The sequence below is a fragment of the Argentina silus genome (assembly GCF_951799395.1).
Source record: "Argentina silus genome assembly, chromosome: Y".
Classification (NCBI taxonomy): Eukaryota; Metazoa; Chordata; class Actinopteri; order Argentiniformes; family Argentinidae; genus Argentina; species Argentina silus.
Genome location: NC_139654.1, coordinates 35,907,818 through 35,934,997, shown reverse-complemented (window position 1 = coordinate 35,934,997; position 27,180 = coordinate 35,907,818). Strand labels below are relative to the sequence as shown.

Genomic DNA, 27,180 nt, shown 5'->3' with positions numbered 1-27,180 from the left:
TTGTCATCCAAAGAAATCTCAGACAACCCATTATATTCCACTTGTGCACCGTTACTCTTGTACAGTCTCTATAGTTGGAGAAAATAGTCACTCAAGCTCAGCTTTGCACAAGCTCTTAATTGTTGATAGTAAGGGAACCTGAATGCTTGGTCTCTTGAATCCAGGCCCCCACCAACATTACATTACAGACAGGCTGTTCACAGGCTTCAGCCTGTTTGGTATGCTGACAGTTTGATGAAGTGAAGCGCTCATATTAAACCTATTACTGACAAAGCTCCAGGGATCTGTGGATGATGCTGTGGACTTACAAAACAAAGTGAATACATGAAAACATGGCTCACTCCCATTCATAACAACATCAGATTTAGGGGTTGGAAATGAAATGAGAAAGTTGAGCAGACCTCAGGCACCTCACAAACCTGCATTGATGACAGTCCTCTCTTTGACAAGCCCTACTGATTGAAAAAGCCTCCTGTTTCAAATGTGGATTTGTGTTTATCCATTTTCAGTCATCAAGCTACCAGATCCATCTGCTGTTTGCTTGTGTGATTAGTTAGAAACCTGTTGGATTATAGTTTGTGTATCGCATAGTCCTTTATGTATCGCACAGTTGAACATTCCTGCTTCAACCACATACCATTGTCCACACTGCCCCACATATTCTACTGAAGTATTTCACCAGAGTTAATTTGCAGCGTCTGATTGTCTTGGAGCTGTGACTGTTTTCCCTGTCTTGAATCAACTGGTCAATGAGATCCTTGTAAATATACAGGTTATGCCTACTGTGGAGATGCCCAATCATCATGCTAGATATTAAAATCTACGTAGGTTCAGGCAGGGCAGGAAGGAGACAGGCACTTGGCCGTTCAGGTGACGGACAGCTGGACCCACCTATGAAAGGAAGCAACGCATCACATGTTCATCGGACTAGGCTTAAGAGAGCCGAATTTGCAACACTCCACCATGGTTAACCCATTTGTGCCGGATGCTGCGCGACGCAACATTGCATCTACCGCCGGTTGCTGCGTTGCGCACATTTGAATCTACCGCCAGTTGCTGCGTGGCGCACTTTTCATGGGTGCAGCATATAATGCACTGTCATTGGTTCAAATACACCACGCAGCAACTGGCGGTAGATTCAAATGTGCGCAACGCAGCAACCGGCGGTAGACGTCGCGCGGCAGGTTTAAACAGTGGATTTGCCACTGGCTATGCGAGTTACATTTTGGTTGTGCTCTTACCGTCATCTGGTTTGGGGTAATCCATCTTTGTCAGCTAGCAAGGTTACGTCATCATACACATTGTGAGAGTATGCTATCGAATCTTTTGTCTCTAAACTTTGTTTTTTGCTATTTGGGTGATCATTATTAGTATTGACCATTTATGAGATTTTGGCAAATAGTATTGCCTTTTGCCTACTGAGTGGTTTACAGAGAGCTGTGATTGCTTCAACGGACTGACAAAAGTTTCCTTGTGGATCGTCTGTAGACTCAACTATTGAGAAAGGACAGGTTGCCATCTTGGATTGCCATGTTATTTGCTACTATCTTGTAGCTTCCTACCTCTCGCTGGAATCTATCTGTTGTATTGTTGAATCTTGTGTGGCCCGGTGAAGTGCTTGCCTTGGCGAGGCCCGACAAGAAGAGATCGCCTCTACATTCCAGCGAAGTGCCTGTGATCCCACCGGTGAACAGGGAAGTGAAACATTTGTTTTTCTCATTGCCTTCTTGCAGGTTGAGTTCATGTTTACATCCACTCACCGGCCACTTTATTAGGTACACCTGTTCAACTGTTCGGTAATGCAAATATCTAATCAGCCAATCACATGGCAGCAACTCAATGCATTTAGGCATGTAGACATGGTCAAGACGACCTGCTGAAGTTCAAACCGAGCATCAGAATGGGGAAGAAAGGTCATGGTTGTTGGTGCCAGACGGGCTGGTCTGAGTATTTCAGTAACTGCTGATCTACTGGGATTTTCCATCTCTAGGGTTTACAGAGAATGGTCCGAAAAAGAGAAAATATCCAGTGAGCGGCAGTTCTCTGGGCGAAAATGCCTTGTTGATGCCAGAGGTCAGAGGAGAATGGCCAGACTGGTTCGAGATGATAGAAAGGCAACAGTAGCTCAAATAACCAGTCGTTACAACCAAGGTATGCAGAAGACTATCTCTGAATGCACAACACGTCGAGCCTTGAAGCAGATGGGCTACAAAAGGGGGTCCAACCCAGTACTAGCAAGGTGTACCTAATAAAGTGGCCGGTGAGTGTATAACAGAGGTAAAAGGACAGATTATCTCTCTGTCTCTCTCATGAAGTATATGCCTTGTAATAATTGTATAAGTATATTAAAGCCTAATTTAATTCATTCTATTTCACCATTCTTGCACAAACTCAATAATTCTTTGGACATAGTGATAATTACATTACTTGGAGTCAGATTATTCATATTAGATATGCTTAGCTATTAACAAAATATAGAGTGTATAATGGTAGGCACAGCAGTGTGTACCGGGTGGGAAGTGCATAGCGAATAGTTACAAGAGCTTCATGTATGTTCATTCGCTCGTGGGGTGCAGCATCAGTTCAGTGTTCAAAGTTTTGGGGTTTCTTTTTTTTAGAGTCATAAGTGCGTGGTTGTTTTTCTAGCACAAGCGCTGAGTGTATATACGTATAATGTATGCAAGGAGATGCGATGGCGTGCAGCAATTAACAGCCTGCTAACAGGCCAATAGGCCAATGAACGTTACATCAGATTGAATTATAAGAAATAGTGAAGCCCAAGCCGCTGAGTAATGTATGATATAGAGACGTGATTGCAATGGTTGCAATAAACAGTGGTATAGCTGTTGAAATTAAGAGAAAGTATGTGACCAACAGTTACTTATAGCAAGTGGTGGCTTGGTACTGATTGCGTTGTAAAAGTAGAATGACCAGGCAGTACTCGATAATCATCCATGTCGGGTCGCAGACGTGCTCTGTGAACTAGAAACTAGCACAGAACCATGAGGTGGTTCTTGACAGCATTTAGAAGACCCTGCCCTATTATACTGATGAGAAGGACAGCGGAGAGGTCGCTGTGTTACATGGGTAATAGTGAATGGTTGAGGTCACATAATGCTAGAATGACCCCTATCTGATCCAGGTGGCAAAGCCTTTCGTCCCTGCACTGAAGAAGGTGCGGGGGGACACCGGGAGGGTCACCCTGCTGAGCAAGCACCGGGATTGGCTTGGACACATAATTTTAGATTCACATAATGCTAGAATGACCCCCGTCTGATCCAGGTGGCAAAGGCATTCGTCCCTGCACTGTAGAAGGTGCGGGGGGGAGGGGGCACCAGGAGGGTCACCCTGCTAAGCAGGCACTGGGATTGTCTCGGACACATAGTTGCATTGGTGTTGGATGGTTCTGTTGTTGGGGTTTGAGAAGTTAAGACAGTCGAGTTTGCAACACTCCACCATGGTTATACAGTGTTTTTGCCACTGGCTATGCGAGTTACATTTTGGTTGTGCTCTTACCGTCATCTGGTTTGGGGTAATCCATCTTTGTCAGCGAGCAAGGTTACCTCATCATACACATTGTGAGACTATGCTATCGAATTTTTTGTCTCTAAACTTTGTTTCTTGCTATTTGGGTGATCATCATAGCCACTGGCTATGCGAGTTACATTTTGGATGTCCCACCCACCACCCCAGCTTCCATCCAATTACGCCAAACTTAATGTATTACCATTTTCATTAAATGTATTAAACGACCTATGTGTCCTGACTGAATCAATGTAGCAATTATTTTAATTGCCAGCCAATTGGCAACAGAGAGTTAAAAACATCCTGGTTTTAGAATTGTAGAATTTTTTCCTCTGGAATTAAACCTAAGTTTAGTGTCAGTGAGTCATTATGAGCTAACACTGTGGGTTCCCATTGAGTTAATAGGACTTAGAGTGCAGACCCAGGTGTTGATGAGTGAGTCTGTCTGCTGGGTTGTGAAAAGCCTGTTTCACTGACAGGGATGATGATGTATCATTGCTTAGAGAGGAGAGCAGAGTGCCCTTTTAGAGTAACAGACAGTGTGTTCAACTGTCTATGCTGCTTCCCCAAAGGTACGTGAAGATGTCCTCAACTCACTAAACAACAACTTCCTACAAACACTAAATCAAGCGTGGAACGATCACCAGACAGCGATGGTGATGATCCGTGACATCCTGATGTACATGGTGAGTGGCACAACCAGATGCAATGGTAAAACTAGGGATGTGAAGAAAGAAAAGGCCCACACACGGTTTATCAATGCTCCCCAGTGCCTTAATTCTGCACCAAACAAACAGACTTCGTCAGGTGAGTACACAGACATAACACACAACATATAGCTTCAGGATCCAATGGGAAAACATTGATCATCTCCATGTGATACACCTATATGGCGCCAACGGATAGATGCAAATACAGTGGCTTCGGAAAGTATTCAGACCCCTTAACTTTTTCCACATTTTGTTGTGTTCGACTCAATTTAAAATGGATTAAATGTATTTTTTTTTGCCATCAATCCACACACAATATCCCATAATGACAAAGCGAAAAACACATTTTTAGAACTTTTTGCAAATGTATTACAATTGAAATACCTCATTTACATAAGTATTCAGACTCTTGCTATGACACTCTTAAAATTAGCTATATGTCATCAACAAATCACTCAATAAGTTGAATTGAGTCCATCTTAATGCAAGGATAATAGTTCATATAATTTTGGAATTAATGTCTTGGTTTTTATAGGGTCTCTGATATGCATAGGGATCAATTACACACTGTGTGGATCAGGTTGTCATTACAAACTGAGCAAATGGAGAGGAACAAAACTGCTCAGGAATGCGACCCTGAGGCCTGGGGAGACTAACAAAAATCGACAAAGTTAAATGATGGAGAGGAAAAAGCACAGTCAATGGGACAACATCACACGACTGAGCTGCTCTTCCTCCCAGGGAAAGCATGCCCTCTCCAAGACTTCTCCATCACAGTAGAGAACTCTACTGTGACCACCTCCCATACATCCAAGAACCTTGGAAGTGATTGTCAAGGATCCCACTTGTGATCTCTCACCTTGACTACTGCAACGCACTCTTGGCCGGTCTCCCCGCCTCCACCATCAGGCCTCTGCAGCTCATCCAGAATGCTGCCGCCCGTCTGGTGTTCAATCTCCCCAAATTCTCCCATGTCACTCCCCTCCTCCGCACCCTTCATTGGCTCCCGGTAGCAGCTCGCATCAGATTCAAGACCCTGGTGCTCGCCTACCGGGTGGCAAAGGGAACAGCCCCTCCCTACTTGCAAGCAATGGTCAGCCCCCAAACCCCTGCCCGATCACTCCGCTCTTCCACCTCGGCTGGCCACCTGGCACCGCCGCCTTTACGTGGATGCAGCAGCCGCACTGCTCGGTCACGGCTTTTCACTGTCCTGGTGCCCCGCTGGTGGAATGAGCTGCAGAGTCACTACCGATCTTCCGCCATAGATTGAAGACCCATCTCTTCAGGCTACATCTTAACGGTCCCTCCTAAAGACCTCTTCACCCCCACTACACCCCTGTACAAGTTTCTCTCCTTTTTAATAAAATACATTTAAAAAAGAATAATCATAATAATTCCTTCTTCTAGCATTGTTACTGCTTTTGGCCCCTGGTCTGAGCATTGATTACTTTATCTTATGATGACTGATGGATAGATGATTCACTTACTTAAACAAAGTAAGTCACTTTGGATAAAGGCGTCTGCTAAATGTATGTCTGTAAATGTAATCTCAGTCATTCTACAAAATTGGTCTTTTAACCAAGTGGCCAAAAAGAATCCCTTAATGGAAAATAATCTCTCTCATATCCACAATTGTGTTTGCAACAATGAATTCAAGTGATACAGCAAAGAAAGTGGCTGGCAATGTGTTTATTTGGTTTTACTACAAAGCATTAAGTTTGGTGCAAATCCAGCACATGCAATGCGGTTTCCGTACCATCTCTCGTGTGAAGAACAGTGGTAGCTGCATCAAGTTTGTCAGGATCAAGAGAAAATTATGAAATTTGCTGAGCTGGTAGTGACATCCTAATCTACACAATGTGGAATTGATTCCTATGCAAATCAGAGACCCTATAAAAACAAATATTAATTCCAAAATTACATGAACTATTATCCTTGCATTAAGATGGACTCAATTCAACTTATTGAAGTGATTTGTTGATGACATTATTGCATTTTAGCTCATTTTAAGAGTGTCATAGCAAAGGGTCTAATTACTTTTGTACATGAGGTATTTCTGTATTTGAATTTTAATCAATTTACTGACATTTCTAAAAACCTGTCATTCTGAGGTGTTGTGTGTGGATTGATGGCAAATTCTTTTAATTTAATTCATTTTAAATTGAGTCTATAACACAACAAAATGTGGAAAAAATTAAGGGGTCTGAATACTTTCCGAAGGCACTTGTAGATCCATTATACAAGAAAAAAACCGCAGTCATGCATTCACATCAAAGTCATTACAGGAGTGGTCTAATAACATGATAATGAAAGGATTGGGTATTACTTTATACTGAATATGGCCTCATGCAGCAAGTGATTGTACAGTACCCTAGCTGGGATAAGAAAGCATTGCTCGTTAGGGTTTACTGACTGTGCTCCCCTCTCCTCTTCTTGTTTTTCAGGACCGGGTGTACGTGCAGCAGAACAATGTAGAGAATGTGTATAACTTAGGTCTCATCATCTTCAGAGACCAGGTGGTGCGTTACGGCTGCATCAGAGATCACCTCCAACAGACCCTTCTGGATATGATTGCACGGGAGAGGAAGGGAGAGGTCGTGGACAGGTATGACCCCTGTGTCCATCCACACAGTCTTTGAGCTGACACATGCACTGCATCCCATTTTTCCACTGTTCTCCTGAAGTGTGCACTTGTGCACTTCCCCATGTGGATTTAGATGTGACTGGCTGACTGGTGTGAAAGCCCATGTTTAGACCACGCTAGATTATCCTGTTAGACTATGCTTTTCAATCCGTGTAGGAAAGTGCATGAGTGCACACTTTGCTGAAGGGTAGTGAAATGGGACACTACCATGGAGTGAATCAAGGCTGTGGGGTGTGGAGATGTTTTATCCTGTTTGTGCCTTTTCCATCAGGGGGGCCATCAGAAATGCCTGCCAGATGTTAATGATTTTAGGCCTTGAAGGGAGGTCAGTTTATGAAGAGGACTTTGAGGCCCCATTTTTAGACATGTCTGCAGAGTTTTTCCAGGTTAGTGCCAGAATCCCTTCATTTACACACACACATTCATGCTGTGTTTCAATTAGGGCTGCAACTAACGTTTATTTTGTTATCGATTAATCTGTAGATTATTTTATTGATTAGTCTAAAAATGTATTTCCAAAAAACATGTTTTTTGATGCAATGATATTGATATACCTTTTACAAATATATTAAAGTGTGGGTAGTTGTAAAGCCATCATTCAGTGGTCACATACTTTATTTTATATTGAAATTGTAATTTGACAGTTCATCATGACACATTCTTTTGAAAAATGCCTTGTAAATTCCTACTATACAGGTAAGGGTGAGTACATGCAATTATCCATGTCTTCCTTCTTTTTATTTATTTGACTTATTGTACTTTATTGTCTTATAAGAATAGAACACCCATCAGTTGGCAGCTTTTGCATTTTTTGATATTACAAAGCGTTTATCATGACATTAATGTTATCTATGCCCAGCTAAATGCTCAAATTGATGATCAGTTTGTAGGTGCTGCACTTTCGGATAGCATTGAAAAACACAGATAACAGATTACTTGAGGATGCGTGTAGGATACATTTTGACAAACTGCGCAGTGCGTTTACTGTTTACTATACAGAGTAATGAGACCTCCCGACAGCTAGATAGCAGAAGTGCATGGGGGGACAGGGGGCGGCAATAGTTTTAATAGGACAGCTTCACTCGTCACGCAAGCATACACGGTCAGTGAATGCTGCCCATTCAACGTGTCAGAGTAATTTTGCCGTTATTAATACAGCAATAACTGCCTAGCTACATAGCTAGCCATATCGCATCAACACTTCGCTTACAGTGTTGGGCTATCCTGTGTGTCAAGTTCCCGCAAGGCTCTGGGATGCTTCCTTTTCAAGTGCTTGTGCATGGCAGTTGTACTGCTGTGCTATGCCATTTGGGCTTTGTACAGTGAACAAAGCACCATATTATTTGGTTTCTACCTAAAGTATTCCCGTACTTTGGATGCTCTGGGTCAGAGTGTTTTGGAGGAACCCTCAGCACAGACAATGTGGTGTGCCTCCGCCATCTTCAAAACAAAACGGTGTGTTGCTCATAAATATCGACAAATGTATATAATCACCGTCATCAATTACGTCGACTAAATGTCGCAGCCCTAGTTTCATTAGAGCCAGGCGTTTCACCAAGTGTTCATAATCATGTTTTTGCTTTCAGATGGAGAGTCAAACATTTTTGGCAGAGAATAGTGCGAGTGTGTACATAAAGAAAGTAGAGGCAAGAATAAACGAGGAGATAGAGCGAGTGATGCACTGCCTGGATAAGTCCACTGAGGAGCCTATAGTTAAGGTGGTGGAGCGGGAGCTCATCTCAAAGCACATGAAGACCATCGTCGAGATGGAGAACTCTGGCCTCGTCCACATGCTCAAGAATGGAAAGACAGAGGGTCAGTCTCCTGCATGTTTCCTTTCACTATTTAGATATTGATCAGTTTTACACAATACTTATTATTCAGTGTGGTAGTAGGTGTTCTTTGGATACTAGTGTGTGTGTGTGTGTGTGTGTGTGTGTGTGTGTGTGTGTGTGTGTGTGCGCGTGCGCGAACACAGACCTGGCGTGTATGTATAAGCTCTTTAGCAGAGTGGCAAACGGGCTGAAGACCATGTGTGAATGCATGAGCTCATACCTACGGGAACAGGGCAAGGCGCTGGTGTCAGAGGAGGGAGAGGGGAAAAATCCTGTGGATTACATCCAGGTAACTGGGACAGGAAGTGACATCCTTTGTATCGGGCAGGCACAATATAGCTGCCTGTTTTGCTCTAACGGAGCCAGTGCGTGGTAGAGCCAGAGAAATGTAAAACCGAGAGACTCAATAGGTTATTACTTTCTGTCATGCCAGTGCATGGCAAGGCATGCTGAAAACAGGAAGTAATCTCCAGTTGAGTCTGTCTGCTTTATTTGTCTCTCGCGCTTGCATGCACTGGTTTGGCCAGATATTGCTTGATAGTAAACAGGCAGCTATTGACTGTATGACGACACTAGATGGCAACATACAAGAACTTCATCTGAAATTATCCTGTCCTCCCTCGCTCTCTGCTCCTTAGGGTCTGTTGGATTTGAAGTCTCGCTTCGACCGCTTCCTTCAGGAGTCCTTTAACAATGACCGGCTCTTCAAGCAGACCATCGCTGGGGACTTTGAGTATTTCCTAAATCTGAACTCCCGTTCTCCTGAGTATCTCTCCCTGTTCATCGACGATAAGCTGAAGAAAGGCGTGAAAGGAGTGAGAAATGCAAAATATTTTAATTTTATGATGGAAAGCACATTTCGCAGCGAAATATTACCATTTTCATGTCAGTGTTGCAGAGCTGCACGTGACGTTCCACTTTACCAGCGTATCACTGAATAACTATTATAGGCCTACATGTCCAACTTTTTAAATAGAATGTATTTATTCAACAGAAAGCAAGAGCCTCTGGCATAAAAGAAAGTGTACACATCAAACTATGTTATGTGATAGTGAAGCTTTAATCGGTAGCAATCAGGGAATGAGATCCCTTGAAAGAAATATTTCATTTACGAACACTGTTTTGGTCCCAAAAAGTGCTTTCTAAAATGTAGTGTCCTACCTGACACTCGGTTTGTATACAAACATGTTTTTTGGCCAGGAGTGGACTTCCTGAAACATAACAGCTAATGTCCGACACAGGTGGCAGATTTCCAACAGACTTACGCCCTGCTCCTTTAATGGGATGGTTCACCATTTTGACACTTGCATTCGTTCTTAGATATATCTCCCATGTTGACAATCGACCCTGATGGTTTTTAAGTGTTTACCTTTGTTATTTAGTTATGTCCAGCTGCTACGATCGCTCAACTTGGAGATAAAGTTGGGGCACAAAAACGCTAACTATGTCCTCTGAGGGCTGTAAGTGGACATATTATCAAATACATTTTTGCTAAGTAATGTTTAAATCAAATGATAACATATTACTCTTTCTGAGTACAGTGTCTTAGGGTGCCCAAAAAACTCATTCTGAATTCCTGTCAAAACTCTGTCAACAAATCAAATCATCAGGACATTTTGGTGCTTAATGGAAGAAACTACTTGCCCCATTTACTCCCATTCCATCTCCAAGTTGAGGGATTGCAGCTGCTGGACATGATTAAATAACAAAAGTAAGCACTTAAAAACTATCTGGGTGGATCGTCAACATGGGAGATACGGTGCCTATAGAAAGTCCCTTTAAAAATGTTCAACTTTTGCTGTCCCAGAGCCTGGAGTCTAAATCCATTAAATCAGGATTTTCTCACTGATCTGCACAGACTACTAGACACTTTCACTTAAAAAAATAAATCAAAATGTAATAATTGATTTATAATCTGAGAAGAGGTTTTTGCAAAAGTCTCCACATCCCTTAGCTCAAAAGCAGAGATTTCTTCAATACTTTTTGTAGTTAAATTGAGTCCATCTGAGTGCAATGATAATAGTTAATAAGATTTCAGAATAAATACCTTGTCATTTGAATAGGAATCAATTACACACTTCCTGTGTTGATGAGACTGTCAAACTCAGCAAATTTCTCTTTGATCCTGACAAACTCCCCAGTCCCTATTGATGACAAACCATAACATGATGCAGCTACCACTATTCTTTACGCAAGGGATGGTGTGGAAACGACGATGGATTTGCACTAAAGTAAAACCAAAGAAACACATTACCAGACACTTTTTTTTGGCTTGAATTGATTATGATGCAAACACAATTATGGATTTGAAATGTATTTGATGACATTGAGATTCCTTCTAGCCACTATAGTTTTGTAGAGTGTGCTTTTCCCTTTTAGCCATTCAACTTGGTAGATTTTTTAAAGTCTCTCCAGGCCTCAGGGTAGCATTGCTGAGCAGTTTAGCACTTAGTTTGTCGTGCCAACCTGATCTACAGAGTCTGTTGATGATTCCCGTTTGTATGAGGGACCCTACAAAGACAAGGTTATTAATTCATCAGTTGTTTGAACTATAATTATTGCACTCAAATGGACTCAATTTGATTTATTAAGCAACTTGTTGAAGAAATGTTGCATGTGCATCTGAACTAAATTCAAGTCAACTCAAGTTAAAATCCTAAATTTGGTTCTTTTGATTGGTAAGATCCGTGCTAGTGCCCTTCCGTCGAGTCCGGAGACCCAGAGCGAACTACACAAATTTTCTAAAATAAAGCAGGAATACTGCTTACCTTATTTTGTGGCCACTATTTGTGCAGTTCGTCCAGTCCGTCCTCGACGACCGTCCACTGTGCCCAGGCCTCTTTCCAATCCTGTTCGTGACGCTAAGAATATGTTCTGGAATTCTATGCTAAAATACTAATATAATGCCAAAGACTAGAGCTGATGGTTTCTTCAGAGACTTTCATTACAAGTAGCAAAGCCGAGGTGGTCCGCGGAGCATCCTCTTGTTTGCCCCTCAGCACATCATATGTATACAGTTTCCAATCCTTATCAAATTTAGGTTCCATCCCTCATATGTAAATCATTTACACATTCTGGCTATTCGCCACCAATATCATTCACCCGGTTCCTATACCTTCGTCACAGTTTGGTTTCCCCTCCCATTTCTAAAGTCAGTTATCAGGTAGTAACAATATTGGTGGCGAGCCCCTAGTGTTTATCTAAAAAAAATATTACATCACCCCCTGGTACTTCTTGGTACTATTCCTGCTCTTATCCCCTGGGTACCTGGTACCTCTTGGTACCGCTTCTTCCATACATCTACCTCTGGGTACCTCTTGGTACTACTCCCTCCATACATCAACGTGTTTTCTTATGGAATGTTTAATTGTTTTTCTCAATTTCTCATAACTCACTCGTGGCCTCTTTGTCCTGTCCTTACTTGTTATGTTCTTTCTTTATTTGCTATGGAAATTTACCATAAAACATTTAGGAATTGCAACCCCTATTTTATGGGGCTCAAATGTAATTGGACAAATTAACAATCATAAATAAAATGTTCATTTTTAATACTTTGTTGAGAATCCTTTGCTGGCAATGACTGCCTGAAGTCCGGAACCCATGGACATCACAAAATGCTGGGTTTCCTCCTTTGTGATGCTTTACCAGGCCTTTACTGCAGCTGTCTTCAGTTGTTGTTTGTTCGTGGGTCTTTCTGCCTTTAGTTTTGTCTTCAGCAAGTGAAATGCATGCTTGATCGGGTTGAGATCAGGTGATTGACTCGGCCATTGCAGAATATTCCACTTCTTTGCCTTGAACTCCTGGGTTGCTTTCGCAGTACACTCACTGGCCACTTTATTAGGTACACCTGTTCAGCTGCTCGGTAACGCAAATATCTAATGGTGTGGGAGATATTTTCTTGGCACACTTTGGGCCCCTTAGTACCAATTGAGCATCGTTTAAACGCCACAGCCTACCTGAGTATTGTTGCTGACCATGTCCATCCCTTTTCACCACAGTGTACCCATCTTCTGATGGCTACTTCCAGCAGGATAACGCGCCATGTCACAAAGCTCACATCATCTCAAACTGGTTTCTTGAACATGACAATGAGTTCACTGTACTCCAATGGCCTCCACAGTCACCAGATCTCAATCCAATAGAGCACCTTTGGGATGTGGTGGAACGGGAGATTCGCATCATGGATGTGCAGCCGACAAATCTGCAGCAACTGCGTGATGCTATTATGTCAATATGGACCAAAATCTCTGAGGAATGTTTCCAGCACCTTGTTGAATCTATGGCACAAAGAATTAAGGCAGTTCTGAAGGCAAAAGGGGGTCCAACCCGGTACTAGCAAGGTGTACCTAATAAAGTGGCCGGTGAGTGTATGTTTTGGGTCATTGTCCATCTGTACTATGAAGCGCCGTCCAATCAACTTTGCTGAATTTGGCTGAATCTGAGCAGACAGTATATCCCTACACACTTCAGAATTCATCCGGCTGCTGTTGTCTTCTGTCACATCATCAATAAACACTAATGACCCAGTGCCATTGGAGGCCATACATGCCCATGCCATCACACTGCCTCCACCGTGTTTTACAGATGATGTGGCATGCTTCGGATCATGAGCCGTTCCAAGCCTTCTCCATACTTTTTTCTTCCCATTATTCTGGTATTGGTTGATCTTAGTTTCATCTGTCCAAAGAATGCTGTTCCAGAACTGGGCTGGCTTTTTTAGATGTTTTTTGGCAAAGTCTAATCTGGTCTTTCTATTCTTGAGCCTTATGAATGGTTTGCACCTTGTGGTGAACCCTCTGCATTTGCTCTCGTGAAGTTTTCTCTTTATGTTTGTAACGTGATCCTTGGACACAGAGGCGGACGCAGTAGTTGTGATGAGGGAAAAAACCCAGTTTATTCAGATCTTTAATTCTTATCATGAGTCTCTGGCTTTCCAGCCCTCCCAAAACCCTCAGTCGACGTTCTCCAGCTCTCTCGGTCCTCCTCCGAAAGCAGAGGCACACACATCTTAAACCATTCGTTAACGAGGCTTCATTCGCAACAGGTGTGCGACAAAGCCTCGCTTCCGCACCTTGGCCACGGTCCTGTAGCACCATCTACAGGCCGAACGCTGCATGTCCCCCCACAATGGTAAACTTGGATAATGACATGCCTACTTCCTGGAGAGTGTTCTTCACTTGTCTGGATGTTGTGAAGGGCTTTTTCTTTACCATGTGAAGGATCCTGCGATCATCCACCACTGTTGTCTTCCGTGGACGTCCAGGCCTTTTTGTGTTGCCGAGCTCACCAGTGCGTTTTTTTTTTCTCAATGTACCAAACTGTTGATTTGGCCACTCCCAATGTTGCCGCTATCTCTCTGATGGATTTTTTTTGTTTTTGCAGCCTAAGGATGGCCTGTTTCACTTGCATTGAGAGCTCCTTTGACCTCATGTTGTGAATTCACAGCAACAGCTTCCAAATGCAAATGCCACACTTGGAATCAACTCAGACCTTTTACCTGCTTAATTAATAAAGAAATAACGAAGGAATAGCCCACACCTGTCCATGAAACAGCTTTTGAGTCAATTGTCCAATTACTTTTGGTCCCTTTAAAAAGAGGGGGATACATATTAAAGAGCTGTAATTCCTAAACCCTTCCTCCAATTTCGATGTGAAGACCCTCAAATTAAAGCTGAGAGTCTGCACGTTAAGCCATTCATTAAATAACTGTAACTTGAGTATGTTTTGGTAAATAGCTAAAATAACAAAAATTGTGTCACAGTCCAAATATATATGGACCTACAGTGCCTATAGAAAGTCATCATACCCCTTTGAAATAGTTACTATATTTGTCGTACAGCCTGAAATCAAACCCCATTAAAAAAATAACTTTTTCCAGCTTTATGTACAAATTTAGCCATACAACATCAAACTAATGAAAAAAAAGGCGACAGTTCTGAAAATGTATACAAAATGAAAAACAAGAATAACAGGGTTGGAAAAGTCATCAGTCCCCTGATTTAATATTTTGTATAGCCACCTTTTGCTGCAATTACAGCCATCAATCTGTTTGGATATGTCTCTACTAGCTTTGCACACCTAGATTGGAGAATATTTGCTCATTCTTCCTTGCAGAATTGTTCGAGTTCAGTCAAATTCCGTGGTGAGCGGTGATGGACTGCTCTCTTCAAGTCCATCCACAGATTTTCGGATTTAAGTCAGGGCTCTGATTTGGCCACTCAAGGACATTCACCTTTCTATCCTTAAGCCACTGCGTTGTTCTTTTGGCGGTATGTTTAGGATCGTTGTCGTGTTGGAAGGTGAATGACCTGCCCATCTTCAGCTGTCGAGCAGAGGAACGCAGGTTGTCCTCAAGAATTTGTGTGTACTTGGCAGCATCCATTTTCCCTTCAATCCTGACCAATTGCCCAGTCCTCGCTGAAGAGAAACATCCCCACAACATAATGTTGCCACCACCATGCTTCACAGTAGGTATGGTGTGTTTTTGGGGTGGTGTGTTGTGTTTGGTTTTCGCCAAACATAGCACTTGGAGCTCAGTCCAAAAAGTTCAATCTTAGTCTCGTCTGACCATAAAACCTTTTTCCACATGGCAACAGAATCTTCCAGGTGTGTTTTTGCATAGCACAAACGAGACTGACTGTGGCACTTTTTCAGAAAAGGCTTCTTTCTACCCTGCCATACAGGCCAGCTTTGTGTAAAGCTTGTGAGATTGTTGTCACATGCACAGACAGATCAGTCCCAGCCATAAAGACTTGTAAGTCCTTCAAAGTTGCCTTTGGCCTCTTGGTAGCTTCTCTGATCAATGTCCTCCTGGCTCGGTCATCCAGTTTGGACGGACGGCCTGATCTAGGCAAGGTGTTGGTGGTGCCATACGCCTTCCACTTCTTAATGATGCTCTGAACGGTACTCAGAGGGATAGCTAAAGCCTTCGAAATCGTTTTGTAGCCTTCACCTAACTTGTGCCTTCCTACAACTTTATCCCGGAGGCCTTTTGAAAGTACTTTTCCAACCATGGTGAATTCTTTGCAGAACCATGCACTTCTAGTAGTGGAATCCTCAAGAAACAGCTGGTTTTATTCTGAAGTAATCAAAACCACTACAATTGATGTCAGGTGGGGGGCAATTAGCCTGGTGTTTGATCTGGAAGTTTGGTTGGTTTGATTGGTTGCACCTGAGCAAGTTTATAATGGTATACTCTAAGGGGCTGATCACTTAACCAAACCAGGTATTTCACAAATTAATTTTTAATAATTGTCCAGAATTTAAAAAATATATATTTTCACTTTGATGATGAGGGTTATAATGTGTACATACTGCTCAAAAAAGTTAGATTTGATTTATTTTAATTTCCAGGGTGTAATGTGACAAAAGGTAAAGATTTCACAGGGGTATGATGACTTTCTATAGGCACTGTAACTGTATCTAAAAACAAAAGTAAGTATCAAAATAGTTAACCATTCCTTTTAAGGCACAGTCTATGAGTGTGTTAAATTGTTGTTTCAATTCATGATATACTGTATACCCATTGATTATTTAATGGACATGTAAGTATTTATTACTACATTATTTACAAACACAAGAACATAAATAAAGAATGTATAGCTACAAAATATGTTTAAAATTATCATGTGGATGTCATGGACTGTCAGTCCTTGCATCTAGAGCGCTGTTTATTCATTTGAGGGGTTACATTCCCAAGCCCCATTCCTCAGCTATACAGTGCTGCTTGAAAGTTTGTGAACCCTACAGGGATGGTCATTATTTTTGTATAAAATATTAAAATGAACTTATAAAATCTTTATCTAAAACCCAATTCGTAATAAAGACGTTCCAAATAAAGGGCACAAACAAAAAAATATTATATATTTTTCATTGTTTATTTAACGAAAGTGGTTTATTTAACAAAAACTCAGATTTCATGTGTGCAAAAATGTGAACCTCTTCAGTCAATAACTTGTGGCACCTTCATTAGCAGCGATAACTTGGAGTAAGTGTCTCGTATAGCCACTAATCAATCTCTGACATCTGTTTTGAGGGATTTCTGCCCACTCCTTACAGAATTCAGCCAATTGAGTGAGGTTTGAGGGGAGTCTGACATGAACTGCCCGCTACAGGTTCTGCCACAGCAGCTTGATTGGATTTAGGTCAGAACTTTGACTTGGCCAATCCAAAACACAAGTCTTCTTTCTCCTGAGCCGTTCTTTTGCTTGAATGCTTTGGGTCGTTGTCTTCAGCCCAGCTTTAGCTGCTTGACTTCCTGGACGTTCTGTTCAAGAATCTCCTGGTATACCTCAGAATTCATGGTTCCCTTAATGATGTGGAGTCGTCCAGGTCCAGAGGAGGAAAAGCAGCCCCAGATCTTGACATTCCCACCACCATGCTTGACTGTTGGGTTAAGGTTCTTTTGGTGGGAGGCAGTGTTGGGTTTTCGCCAAACATAGTGGTTTTGATTGTGACAAAAAAGGTCAATTTTGGACTCATCTGTCCAGAGAACTGACTTCCAGAAACCTTCAGGCTTGTCCAGGTGGTCTCTGGCAAAGTTAAGACAGGCAGTTTGGTTCTTTTTTGACAGCAGAGGCTTCTTCCTAGCAACCCTCCCATGAATGCCATTTTGATTCAGTGTTCTTCTTATTGTTGAAGCATGCACAGTTACCTGAGATGCAGCAAGGGAGGTCTGCAAATCTCTAGATGTTATGTTTGGGTTGGCCTTTACCTGATTTATTATTTTTCTTGTGGCTCTTGGGGATATTTTGGAAGGGTGTCCACTTCTAGGCCGAGTTGCTGTCATGTTAAATGCTCTGCATTTGTAAATTATTTGCCTCACAGTGGACTGATTGAGCTCAAATGTTGTTGTGATGATTTTATAGTCTTCCCCAGACGTGCTCTCACTACCCTCTTCCTGATGTCCTCAGATCTCCTTTCCTCTCGGCATGGTGTGTTTTGCATTCACCTGTATGGGTAACACAAAACTGACAAGGTTTTTTATCTCTCTTCATCAGAGTCCCGCCCAAACTCTTTACTTAAGATCTCTCCTTTGATTGGTTCAGTTGGTACCCAATTATTTACCCACCTGATTCTACTTACCTACTTGATTTTAACCAATGCAACTTGGGGTTCACTTATTTTTGCACCTTGCACTAATTTCTTTATAATTTAGTGTTTCTACTCCACGCATGATTTCCTCTAAACCAACACATGGAGTTGGTAAATATAAACCTGCTATGTCAGATAAAAATAAATAAAGATTTCATGGTAAAAAAAAGTTTTTTAAAAATCTATAATTGCACGAAGGGGTTCACATACTTTCAAGCAGGACTGTATACCAAAGCAAGTGGCGGGCTGCTGTTTTGATGAAAAACAAATGTGCGTCTAATGTTGTTCTCTGACCACAGCTGACAGAGCAGGAGGTGGAGTCTATCCTGGACAAGGCCATGGTGCTGTTCAGGTTCATGCAGGAGAAAGATGTGTTTGAGAGGTACTACAAGCAGCATCTGGCCAGGAGGCTGCTCACCAACAAGAGTGTCTCTGACGACTCAGAGAAGAACATGATCTCAAAGCTGAAGGTGAGGAGGAGGAGCTGCATATCCAACATCATCTATCCATCATAATCCAGTAATTTACAAATTCCTCCTGCACAGAGAAAGAATGTTGCCCTGTACTTTGTAAGTGGAGAATCAATGTAGTAGTACATTTCTTGGTTCCTCTGCACAGACTGAGTGCGGCTGCCAGTTCACCTCTAAACTGGAAGGAATGTTCAGGGACATGAGCATCTCAAACACAACCATGGACGAGTTCCGACAACACCTACAGACAACTGGGGTGAGGCACTCAGATAACCAGCTGAAACTGTTAGCGCAAGCTGGGTTGTTGGAACTCAGGAACACATCTGAAACTGAGGAACACATCTTTTGAAGCTTTCATGGTCATTCAGATGGTGGCAGACCTTCTCAGCCACACAATTAAGTTGCTGTTGTTGTTTTGCTTCTCCCAGGTGTCGTTGGGAGGAGTTGACCTCACAGTGAGAGTGCTGACAACAGGTTACTGGCCAACGCAATCAGCCACACCAAAATGTAACATCCCCCCTTCACCCCGACATGCATTTGAAGTCTTCCGAAGGTTTGTTTTCTTTATCTCGTTCAATTTAGATAACATACAGTGATGATATACGGTGCCCTGTGTAAGTATTGGGACAGTGAAGCATTTATCTTCTTTTGGCTCTCCACTCTAAAGTAGAGATTCTCAACTTTTATTTGATGGTGTTTGTGTACATATTGGTTTCACCATTCAGAAATAAATGAATACCCTATTTCAGGGTACCCAAAAGTATTGGGACAATTGGCTTGACAGGTGTTTCTGGTAAATCAGGTGTGTTCCGTCACATCATTTGTGCAGGCATAAGAGAGCTCTCAATGTCTAGTATTGATTCTAGGCTTTGCCTTTTGGAGTCTGCTATTGGTCTCTGTCAACATGAGGACCAAAGTGGTGTCAATGAAAGTCAAGGAAGCCTTAAATAGGCTGAACAATCAGGAAAAAACCCAGAAACATAGCCAAAACTTGGCTTGCCAAAGTCAACAGTTTGGTACATCATTAAAAAGACGATAAAAGGGGCGCTCAGTGGCGTAGCACACTAAGGCACATACCATATCATTGCAAGGTCCCTGGTTCGATTCTGGCCATCGACATATCCTGCATGTCATCCCGCCTCTCTCTCACCCCTCCTTCCTGTCAATCTCTACTATCTCTATCCCAATAAAGCAGAAATGCCCTAAAAATATATAAAAAAATAAAAAGACGAAAAAAAGCACTAGTGACGCAGCAATCACAAACGGGCTGGTTGGCCAAAGCAAACTGAATGTGGATGACATTGGATGACCGAAGAATGCTCATCATAATTAAAAAAAAAAAACTGTCCCACTGATCAGGAACACTCTCCAGGAGGTAGGCGTGAATGTGTCAGAGACTACCATCTGCAGAATCCGTCACCAGCTGAACTACAGAGGCTTCACTGCAAGGTGCAAACCATTAGTTGTCCTCAAAAAGGATGGTCAGGTTACAGTTTGCTAAAAAGTACCTACAAAGCCTGCAGAGGTCAGGAAAAAGGTGTTGTGGACAGATGATGAATATTATCATGGACCAGCCGTGATTGCAAGTGGAAAATTTGGAGAAAAAAGGATCTGCCCAAGATTTACAGCATATACCACCTCATCTGTGAAACATGGTGGAGGGGGTGTTAATGTTAAGGCATGTATAGCTGCCACTAGAACTGGCTAACTTGATGTAACTGCTGACAGCAGCAGCAGAATGTATGAAGTGTATGAAATGAAACATCTTGTCTGCTCAAGTACAAGCAAATTCATTGGATGGCGCTTCATCACACAATGACCCCAAACATACTGCCATAGTAACTAGGGAGTTTTTCAGGGCCAAAAAGTGGTAAGTTCTTCACTGTCCAAATCAATCTTCAGATTTAAATCCAATTGAACATGCATTTCATTTCCTAATGATAAGATTTTGGGCAAAAACACCTCAAAACAAACAACAACTGGAGATGGCGGCAGTACAGGCCTGGCAGAGCATCACTAGAGAAGTCACCCAGTGTCTGCTGGGGTCAATGGGTCGCAGACTTCAGGCAGTGATTGCGTGCAAAGGATTGTCGACCAAATACTAAACATGAGTGCTTAATTTGGCCATTTCATTAATCTGTCCCATCACTTTTGGGTACCCTGAAATAGGGGGACTATGAATAAAAAGTGTTGTTATTTCTGAATGGTGAAACCAATATGTACACAAATACCAATAAATAAAAGCTGATAATCTCGACTTCAACCTCATAGTAATTCTTTGATTTCAAATCCAAACCTTTTTTAGTGTTGTGCCAAAAGAAGAAAAAAGTGCTTCACTGTCCCATTACTTATGCTGGGCACTCTCATGCATTCTCTCATGCAGACTGTGGTAGCTCTGTCCATTGTTCTACAATGTGTTTTGACAATGTATTGTGTTGAAGTGCGCATGCGTGTGACCACCCTCTTTGGCTCTGTGCTTGTAGGTTTTATCTGGCTAAGCACAGTGGCAGGCAGCTCACACTGCAGCATCACATGGGCTCTGCAGACCTTAACGCCACCTTCTACGGCCCAATCAAAAAGGTATGACGGCCAGACAGGCTCTTGAGTAATGTCAGTATCAGTCTTGATAAGGGCTTTGTTTGACTTACAACTGTTTAACTGCAATATGAGATGAGTAAGGATGGATGTGGTAAAGTTTCCTTCATTTCCTGCAAGCGTTTATGCATACAATACTCAGACTACATTTAGCTGCTTTTTGACAGCGGTGTCAGTGTGTGCCAATGCTTACTAGCAGCCAGCTAGTATAAAATCCACATAATCCACTGTAGGCTGCTAATGAATTGGTCAACATTACAGCCAGCGGAAAAAAACATTGAACCAAGGAACGGCTCACGAGATGAGATATCAATAAAAAATGCGAACTGTTCAAAAATGTGTCACGCCCAGTCAATCTTGTAGTCTGCTGGCTTGAGCAATTGTGATGAGCAAAAAAGCTGCTCTTGCTGCTTTTTCAGCGTTTTAATTGTAAACTATTCCTTACCAAGAAATTATTTGATATGGAAATCAAAGTGACTTTAGTGGGCCTTTTAAGCACTTTATGATAATTGTATTCGTAAAAAGCCTACTCAAATCCATTCGATTGTGCAGTTACAGTGAGCTAACTTGGATTATGCTTGCCACTCACCAAGTTCGCTAGCCAACTAAAGAACTTGGATGATAAGAATATCCCGCCCTCGCTCTAAACCGTGCCCCTAGCCCCGTCTGGCCTCATAAGGACAAGGGGAGGCTAAAAGCCCAAGTTTTAAGCACTGAATAAGCCTGGAGTAAGCCCTGTTGAAGCCCAGGAGAGACTGTGGAAAAGCAATTTGCCTTGGCACACGCTGTCACACACGGTGTAAGCCCCGCTGTGGAAAGCCGGCTATTGTTATAAGTTAACTGAAATGCACCCTCTTCGATTCCCTTTACAGGAGGATGGCTCGGAGGTGGGGGTAGGGGGTGCCCAGGTTACAGGCTCCAACACCAGGAAGCACATACTGCAGGTGTCCACCTTCCAAATGACCATCCTTATGCTCTTCAACAACAGGGAGAAGTCCACATTTGAGGTACAGCCACTGATTCTCTAGACCATATATAAGATGGCAGTTACATGTGAAGGTTTGGTAAAGAAATGTGGCTATATTTTGTTAATAGCTAAGCATATCTAATATGAATAATCTGACTCCAAGTAATGTAATTATCACTATGTCCAAAGAATTATTGAGTTTGTGCAAGAATGGTGAAATAGAATGAATTAAATTAGGCTTTAATATACTTATACAATTATTACAAGGCATATACTTCATGAGAGAGACAGAGAGATAATCTGTCCTTTTACCTCTTATACACTCACCGGCCACTTTATTAGGTACACCTTGCTAGTACTGGGTTGGACCCCCTTTTGTAGCCCATCTGCTTTAAGGTTCAACGTGTTGTGCATTCATAGATGGTCTTCTGCATACCTTGGTTGTAACAAGTGGTTATTTGAGTTACTGTTGCCTTTCTATCATCTCGAACCAGTCTGGCCATTCTCCTCTGACCTCTGGCATCAACAAGGCATTTTCGCCCAGAGAACTGCCGCTCACTGGATATTTTCTTTTTCGGACCATTCTCTGTAAACCCTAGAGATGGTTGTGTGTGAAAATCCCAGTAGATCAGCAGTGTCTGAAATACTCAGACCAGTCCATCTGGCACCAACAACCATGCCACGTTCGAAGTCATTTAAATCACCCTTCTTCCCCATTCTGATGCTCGGTTTGAACTTCAGCAGGTCGTCTTGACCATGTCTACATGCCTAAATGCATTGAGTTGCTGCCATGTGATTGGCTAATTAGATATCTGCGTTACCGAGCAGTTGAACAGGTGTACCTAATAAAGTGGACGGTGAGTGTATCAGCTAAAGTATTTAAATTAGGAGCTGTTTGCAAGGAGACTAATCAGAATTCAGTTTGACACTCCAGAGAGTTCATCGCCATTTGTCCCATCGGGGGAAGGGTCAACTGAAGATAGGGGCAATATTGAGGTTCTCCCCCTTCAATTCCACAGTCTTATGCATATCAGTGTGTGTGACCCCTCCATCCTGCCCTTTGTTTTTTAAGTAAGTTTAAGTAACTCTATATCTCAATCTAAAAATGTATTCTCTAGTGTGAACTTAAACGTCCAGTATGTAGATTTGAGCTTTAAAATAGTTTAAATGGCCGTGATAAATCAATAGTGATCAAGGAATGAGGTCACATGATAAAAAAACGTTAATTGAAGAGCTGTTTTGGTCCAAACAAAGCACTTTCTAAAATCTGGTGTCGAGATCAAGCACTGAAGGCCCACTAATTTTCCAGTACTCTTTGTACTGCTACTCTCCCTCAAATGCTCTGTTTTCGATGGGTGTGATTTAAGGGGTTATTTGTCCATCACCACGACCCGCTCATGTTATACTATAATAGGATCGGTGCTCTGGGTAGAAAAATGTGCATTTTCACAGCACAAAACTACATGTTTCACCTTTTAAGTGCTGCTGCATGGTCTCTGTGCGTACCTCAACATGCGTGAAGTAGGTGGAGCTATTTTTTTATTCTTATGTTTATAGTCCTTGCACTCTGAAGTCCTCCATATTTAAGTCTACACCAGGGGGTGAAGAGTATGAAATAAAACACTGAAGAATAGGGGACAGATCAAAAATTAGACATACATTTATTCCCAATAATTACTTAGAACAGCTATGAACATGATGAATCGAACTCACATGACCAACGTTATATCTGACTCGCTGTCCCTCTTTAAGTATCATTCCCAACAAAGGACAAGGTGTGAGACACATTACAATCGCAAAGGAATTGACAAATGGTGAGGGTGCGATTTCTTCAGGATGTCCGCTAGGCTCATTCAACTGTAAATAGGTATACACATTTAAATCAAGTCTGGCGCCAAAATCCGTCTACAGGGGCAATACAATGACGAGAGCAGTCTTGTCTACTTGGTAAAGAGTGCACTTGTCTTCCCCTTCCTCAATGGTAGGCTATTTTATATCAGTAGGGCATGTCCATTCATATGACCTTGCTTAATCAAACATTTTTCTGTCGTATTTGGCAACATAGCGGTAGGCTAACATATGAGCAATTGTGAAATGCCAAAAGGAAGTGCCATAGGCGAAGTTAGCATCGCATGAGATTAACTACATAAGATAAAATACTTGTCCCTCACACTTACAAGGGCTCTTATTCAAATAAGGCTTTATGCACTTAGACATATATTTCTTGAGGCTATAACGTAAAGGAATGTAGATCACTATACACAATCTGCTCTTCAGCTTGTCAACACAAAATACAGTACGTTTCTGAGCCTTCTCAACATTTAATCAGCAAATTTGCAATGATGCCCTTTTTCTTGTTGAATGTATGTGGAGCATTGGCCAATGCCTCTATTATCGATCAATATGTGAGTAAATCCAATGCAGTGTGACGCTAAGAAAACTTAAAATCCATAAAGAATGCCACCCAAGGGCTGCGTGAGGTATAAGCGCACAAGTTAAAATGTTGTTGTCTGATTGGTAGCTACACACGCATCAAGCACAAGCAAGGGGCCCTTTAGTGACACACATTACGTCACCATGCGGCAATGTTGGAGGCCTTGTAGAGCCTATAATAGTCATGGATCAGAGGAGCATTCTTCCCCACCTCCCCTCTCCATGTCATGTCTCTCCTCACTGTGTAGGAGATCCAACAGGAAACTGATATTCCGGAACGGGAGCTGGTGCGAGCACTGCAGTCCCTGGCCTGTGGTAAGCCCACTCAGCGCGTTCTCACCAAGGAGCCCAAGTCAAAGGAGATTGAGAACGGACACTTGTTTACCGTCACTGACCAGTTCACCTCCAAGTTGCACCGTGTAAAGATCCAGACAGGTAAACGGAGCACAGAGACATACAGTAAGACCCAGGCTTGAACATGATCAAATACAAAACCAAAGTATTTCTCTCATTTCAATTAAGGCATATTACTGTATACAAACCTCTCACCTTTTACTTATTTTATTGAAAGGACATACTGGTTTCTACTCATCTTGATATCATAGCCAGATTAATTTGTGATGAATGCATAGTGTAGTCCTGTATGTGTGTAGCATGCTTCACACTTGGTTCCTAGCTGAAGCCTGTTGTTTGTGTGTCTGTGTGGTTTCTAGTGGCTGCTAAGCAGGGAGAGTCCGACCCAGAGAGGAAAGAGACACGGCAGAAAGTGGACGATGACAGGAAGCATGAGATAGAGGCTGCCATTGTTCGCGTCATGAAGTCTAGAAAGAAGATGCAGCATAATGTACTAGTAGCGGAGGTCCGTTGAATATATGAGCATATTTAAATGTTTGAGCTTTAAACATTATAAGGAATCTTAGTGGTAACATATAACATTGTGTGCTAACTGTGTTTCTATATTTGGATTCCAGGTAACCCAGCAGCTGCGAGCACGATTCCTCCCTAGTCCTGTAGTCATCAAAAAGCGCATTGAAGGACTCATTGAGAGGGAATATTTGGCACGAACACCAGATGATCGCAAAGTGTACACTTACGTAGCATAAAACTAGAGAATGAAACCTGACATCAAGAGACACAGAGACTTTTTTGGGACTGTGCTTTGCATATGAATTTAGAAGTTCTCTTTCATTGATACTGGAAGACACTGGGAAGCTTCCCTTTCCTCCATAAAAAGGTGTATAAAATTGCTTTACAAAGACAGGGACTTTTCGAAATATTTTAGATTTTTTCTGCTGAGAGGAGTAAATGGATGGGATCTAGCGTTGTTACTGTTTCATGTTACTAATGTGGCCTTGGAGTACATAGGGTGAGAATCACCACATTACTGCATTCAAATCTAAAAGCAACTGAAAGAGAAAATGAGCATAAACTAAATATTACGAGACAAACACTGAGCAAATGTTAGGTGGCTACGTGAAGACCAAGACAATATTTGGTATTTCTCCCCTTTTTAAATGTTGATGTACATGTGTTATGTTTGTGTTTTGTGACACCATGCTGGTTGTACAGGTTGTCAGACACTATTGGCCTTTTTTCCTTGAGGGTTTTAATCAAAGAAGAGGACAAGGATGTTACTAGTTTGCAGAAAACGAGAGCAGTTGCTTGATAGCATGCTTTATCTTATGGATTAGTGGAACAAGTCACATATGCTCTGTAAAAGGTGTTTTTGTTGTCTTTTTCTCTTCTGGCCTATTGTATAATTGGATCAACAGCCCAGAAACAATTTCTTCTCTTTGAATTGTAGGTTCCTCCCAATGCAGATCACATTTTCTTTTATGCATTTCAAATGGAACTGATTTAGCACCAAGTTTTAATGTGTATAAATTGTAAAATAATTGTTATTGTACTCACTGCTGAAGTGGAGTGTACAGGGCCTTGTTTTCATCATATTAAATGTAGAAAAAATAACATTTAAATCAGATTTGTCTGCCTCTATGTTTTCCAACTCTGTGCCTTGTAATTTCATTGAGTACTGAGAAAGCCATAGTGAATTGTCTGTACTATACAGTGCCCTGTGTAAGTAATGGGACAGTGAAGCATTTGTTCTTCTTTTGGCACTACACTAAAAAAGGTTTGGATTTGAAATCAAAGAATTACTATGAGGTTAAAGTAGAGATTCACAGATTTTAACACTTTTTATGCATAGTACCCCTATTTCAGGGTACCCAAAAGTGATGGGACAAACGGGTTGACGGGTGTTTCAGATTTGTCAGGTGTGTTCCGCCTCATCTGTGCAGGCATAAGAGAGCTCTACTATTGATTCGAGGCTTTGCGTTTGCCTTTGCAGTCTGTCAACCTAAGGACCAAAGAGACGTCAATGAAAGTCAAGGAAGCCATTATGAGGCTGAAATATCAGACAAATCTAGGTCAGGTAGGTGTGCATGTGACAGAGACAACCATCCACAGAAGACTTCACCAGCAGAACTACTGAGGCTGTACTGCCAGGTGGAAACTGATGGAAACTTGAATATAATCTGTATTTAACATGCCTTATGTATCAAATATATTATGTAATGGCCACCCTACAGTAAGGCCAGGAGCTTTAAGTCCTCTTGGACCCTGCTATAGTTACCATGTAGCATGCTGTAGTATAGTCCTTTGGGTTGACACAGCTGGTCTATATTATCATTTAGTGCCTGATACAGAAAGGGAGGCTTTTAGACTTAAAAACTTTCCCATATAACTTGGAAGGGTTGTATACGCATGATTGCAATAGATTGAGAGAGGGAAGACTCCCTCTCTCCAGGAGTATTTAAATGTGTGTGAAACCTATCCATTTTGTCTGAGTTGTATGCTTTGTATGCTTCTCGTCCAGGCCAGTCATTAATGAATCTTGAATTGGATTCAA

At 41.9% G+C, this 27,180-nt stretch overlaps 1 protein-coding gene across 2 annotated transcripts in view; it reads left to right on the top strand.

Annotated features, from left to right (window-relative positions):
- The window catches only part of LOC310824260 (cullin-3-like), a 39,478-nt gene extending 13,246 nt beyond the window's left edge, over positions 1–26,232 (top strand). The window contains exons 3-16 of one of the 2 annotated variants that reach the window (XM_083697101.1): positions 4,098–4,211; positions 6,680–6,840; positions 7,151–7,265; positions 8,466–8,694; positions 8,858–9,003; positions 9,353–9,529; positions 18,107–18,277; positions 18,426–18,533; positions 18,706–18,830; positions 20,761–20,857; positions 21,745–21,879; positions 24,521–24,707; positions 24,986–25,131; positions 25,244–26,232. In XM_083697101.1, the coding sequence (XP_083553227.1) occupies positions 4,098–4,211; positions 6,680–6,840; positions 7,151–7,265; positions 8,466–8,694; positions 8,858–9,003; positions 9,353–9,529; positions 18,107–18,277; positions 18,426–18,533; positions 18,706–18,830; positions 20,761–20,857; positions 21,745–21,879; positions 24,521–24,707; positions 24,986–25,131; positions 25,244–25,375 (2,043 nt within the window). In that variant the 3' untranslated portion in view covers positions 25,376–26,232. The remainder of the gene's footprint in view (positions 1–4,097; positions 4,212–6,679; positions 6,841–7,150; positions 7,266–8,465; positions 8,695–8,857; positions 9,004–9,352; positions 9,530–18,106; positions 18,278–18,425; positions 18,534–18,705; positions 18,831–20,760; positions 20,858–21,744; positions 21,880–24,520; positions 24,708–24,985; positions 25,132–25,243) is intronic. The other variant, XM_083697102.1, reaches the window with a different exon arrangement.
- Positions 26,233–27,180: the final 948 nt, after the last annotated feature.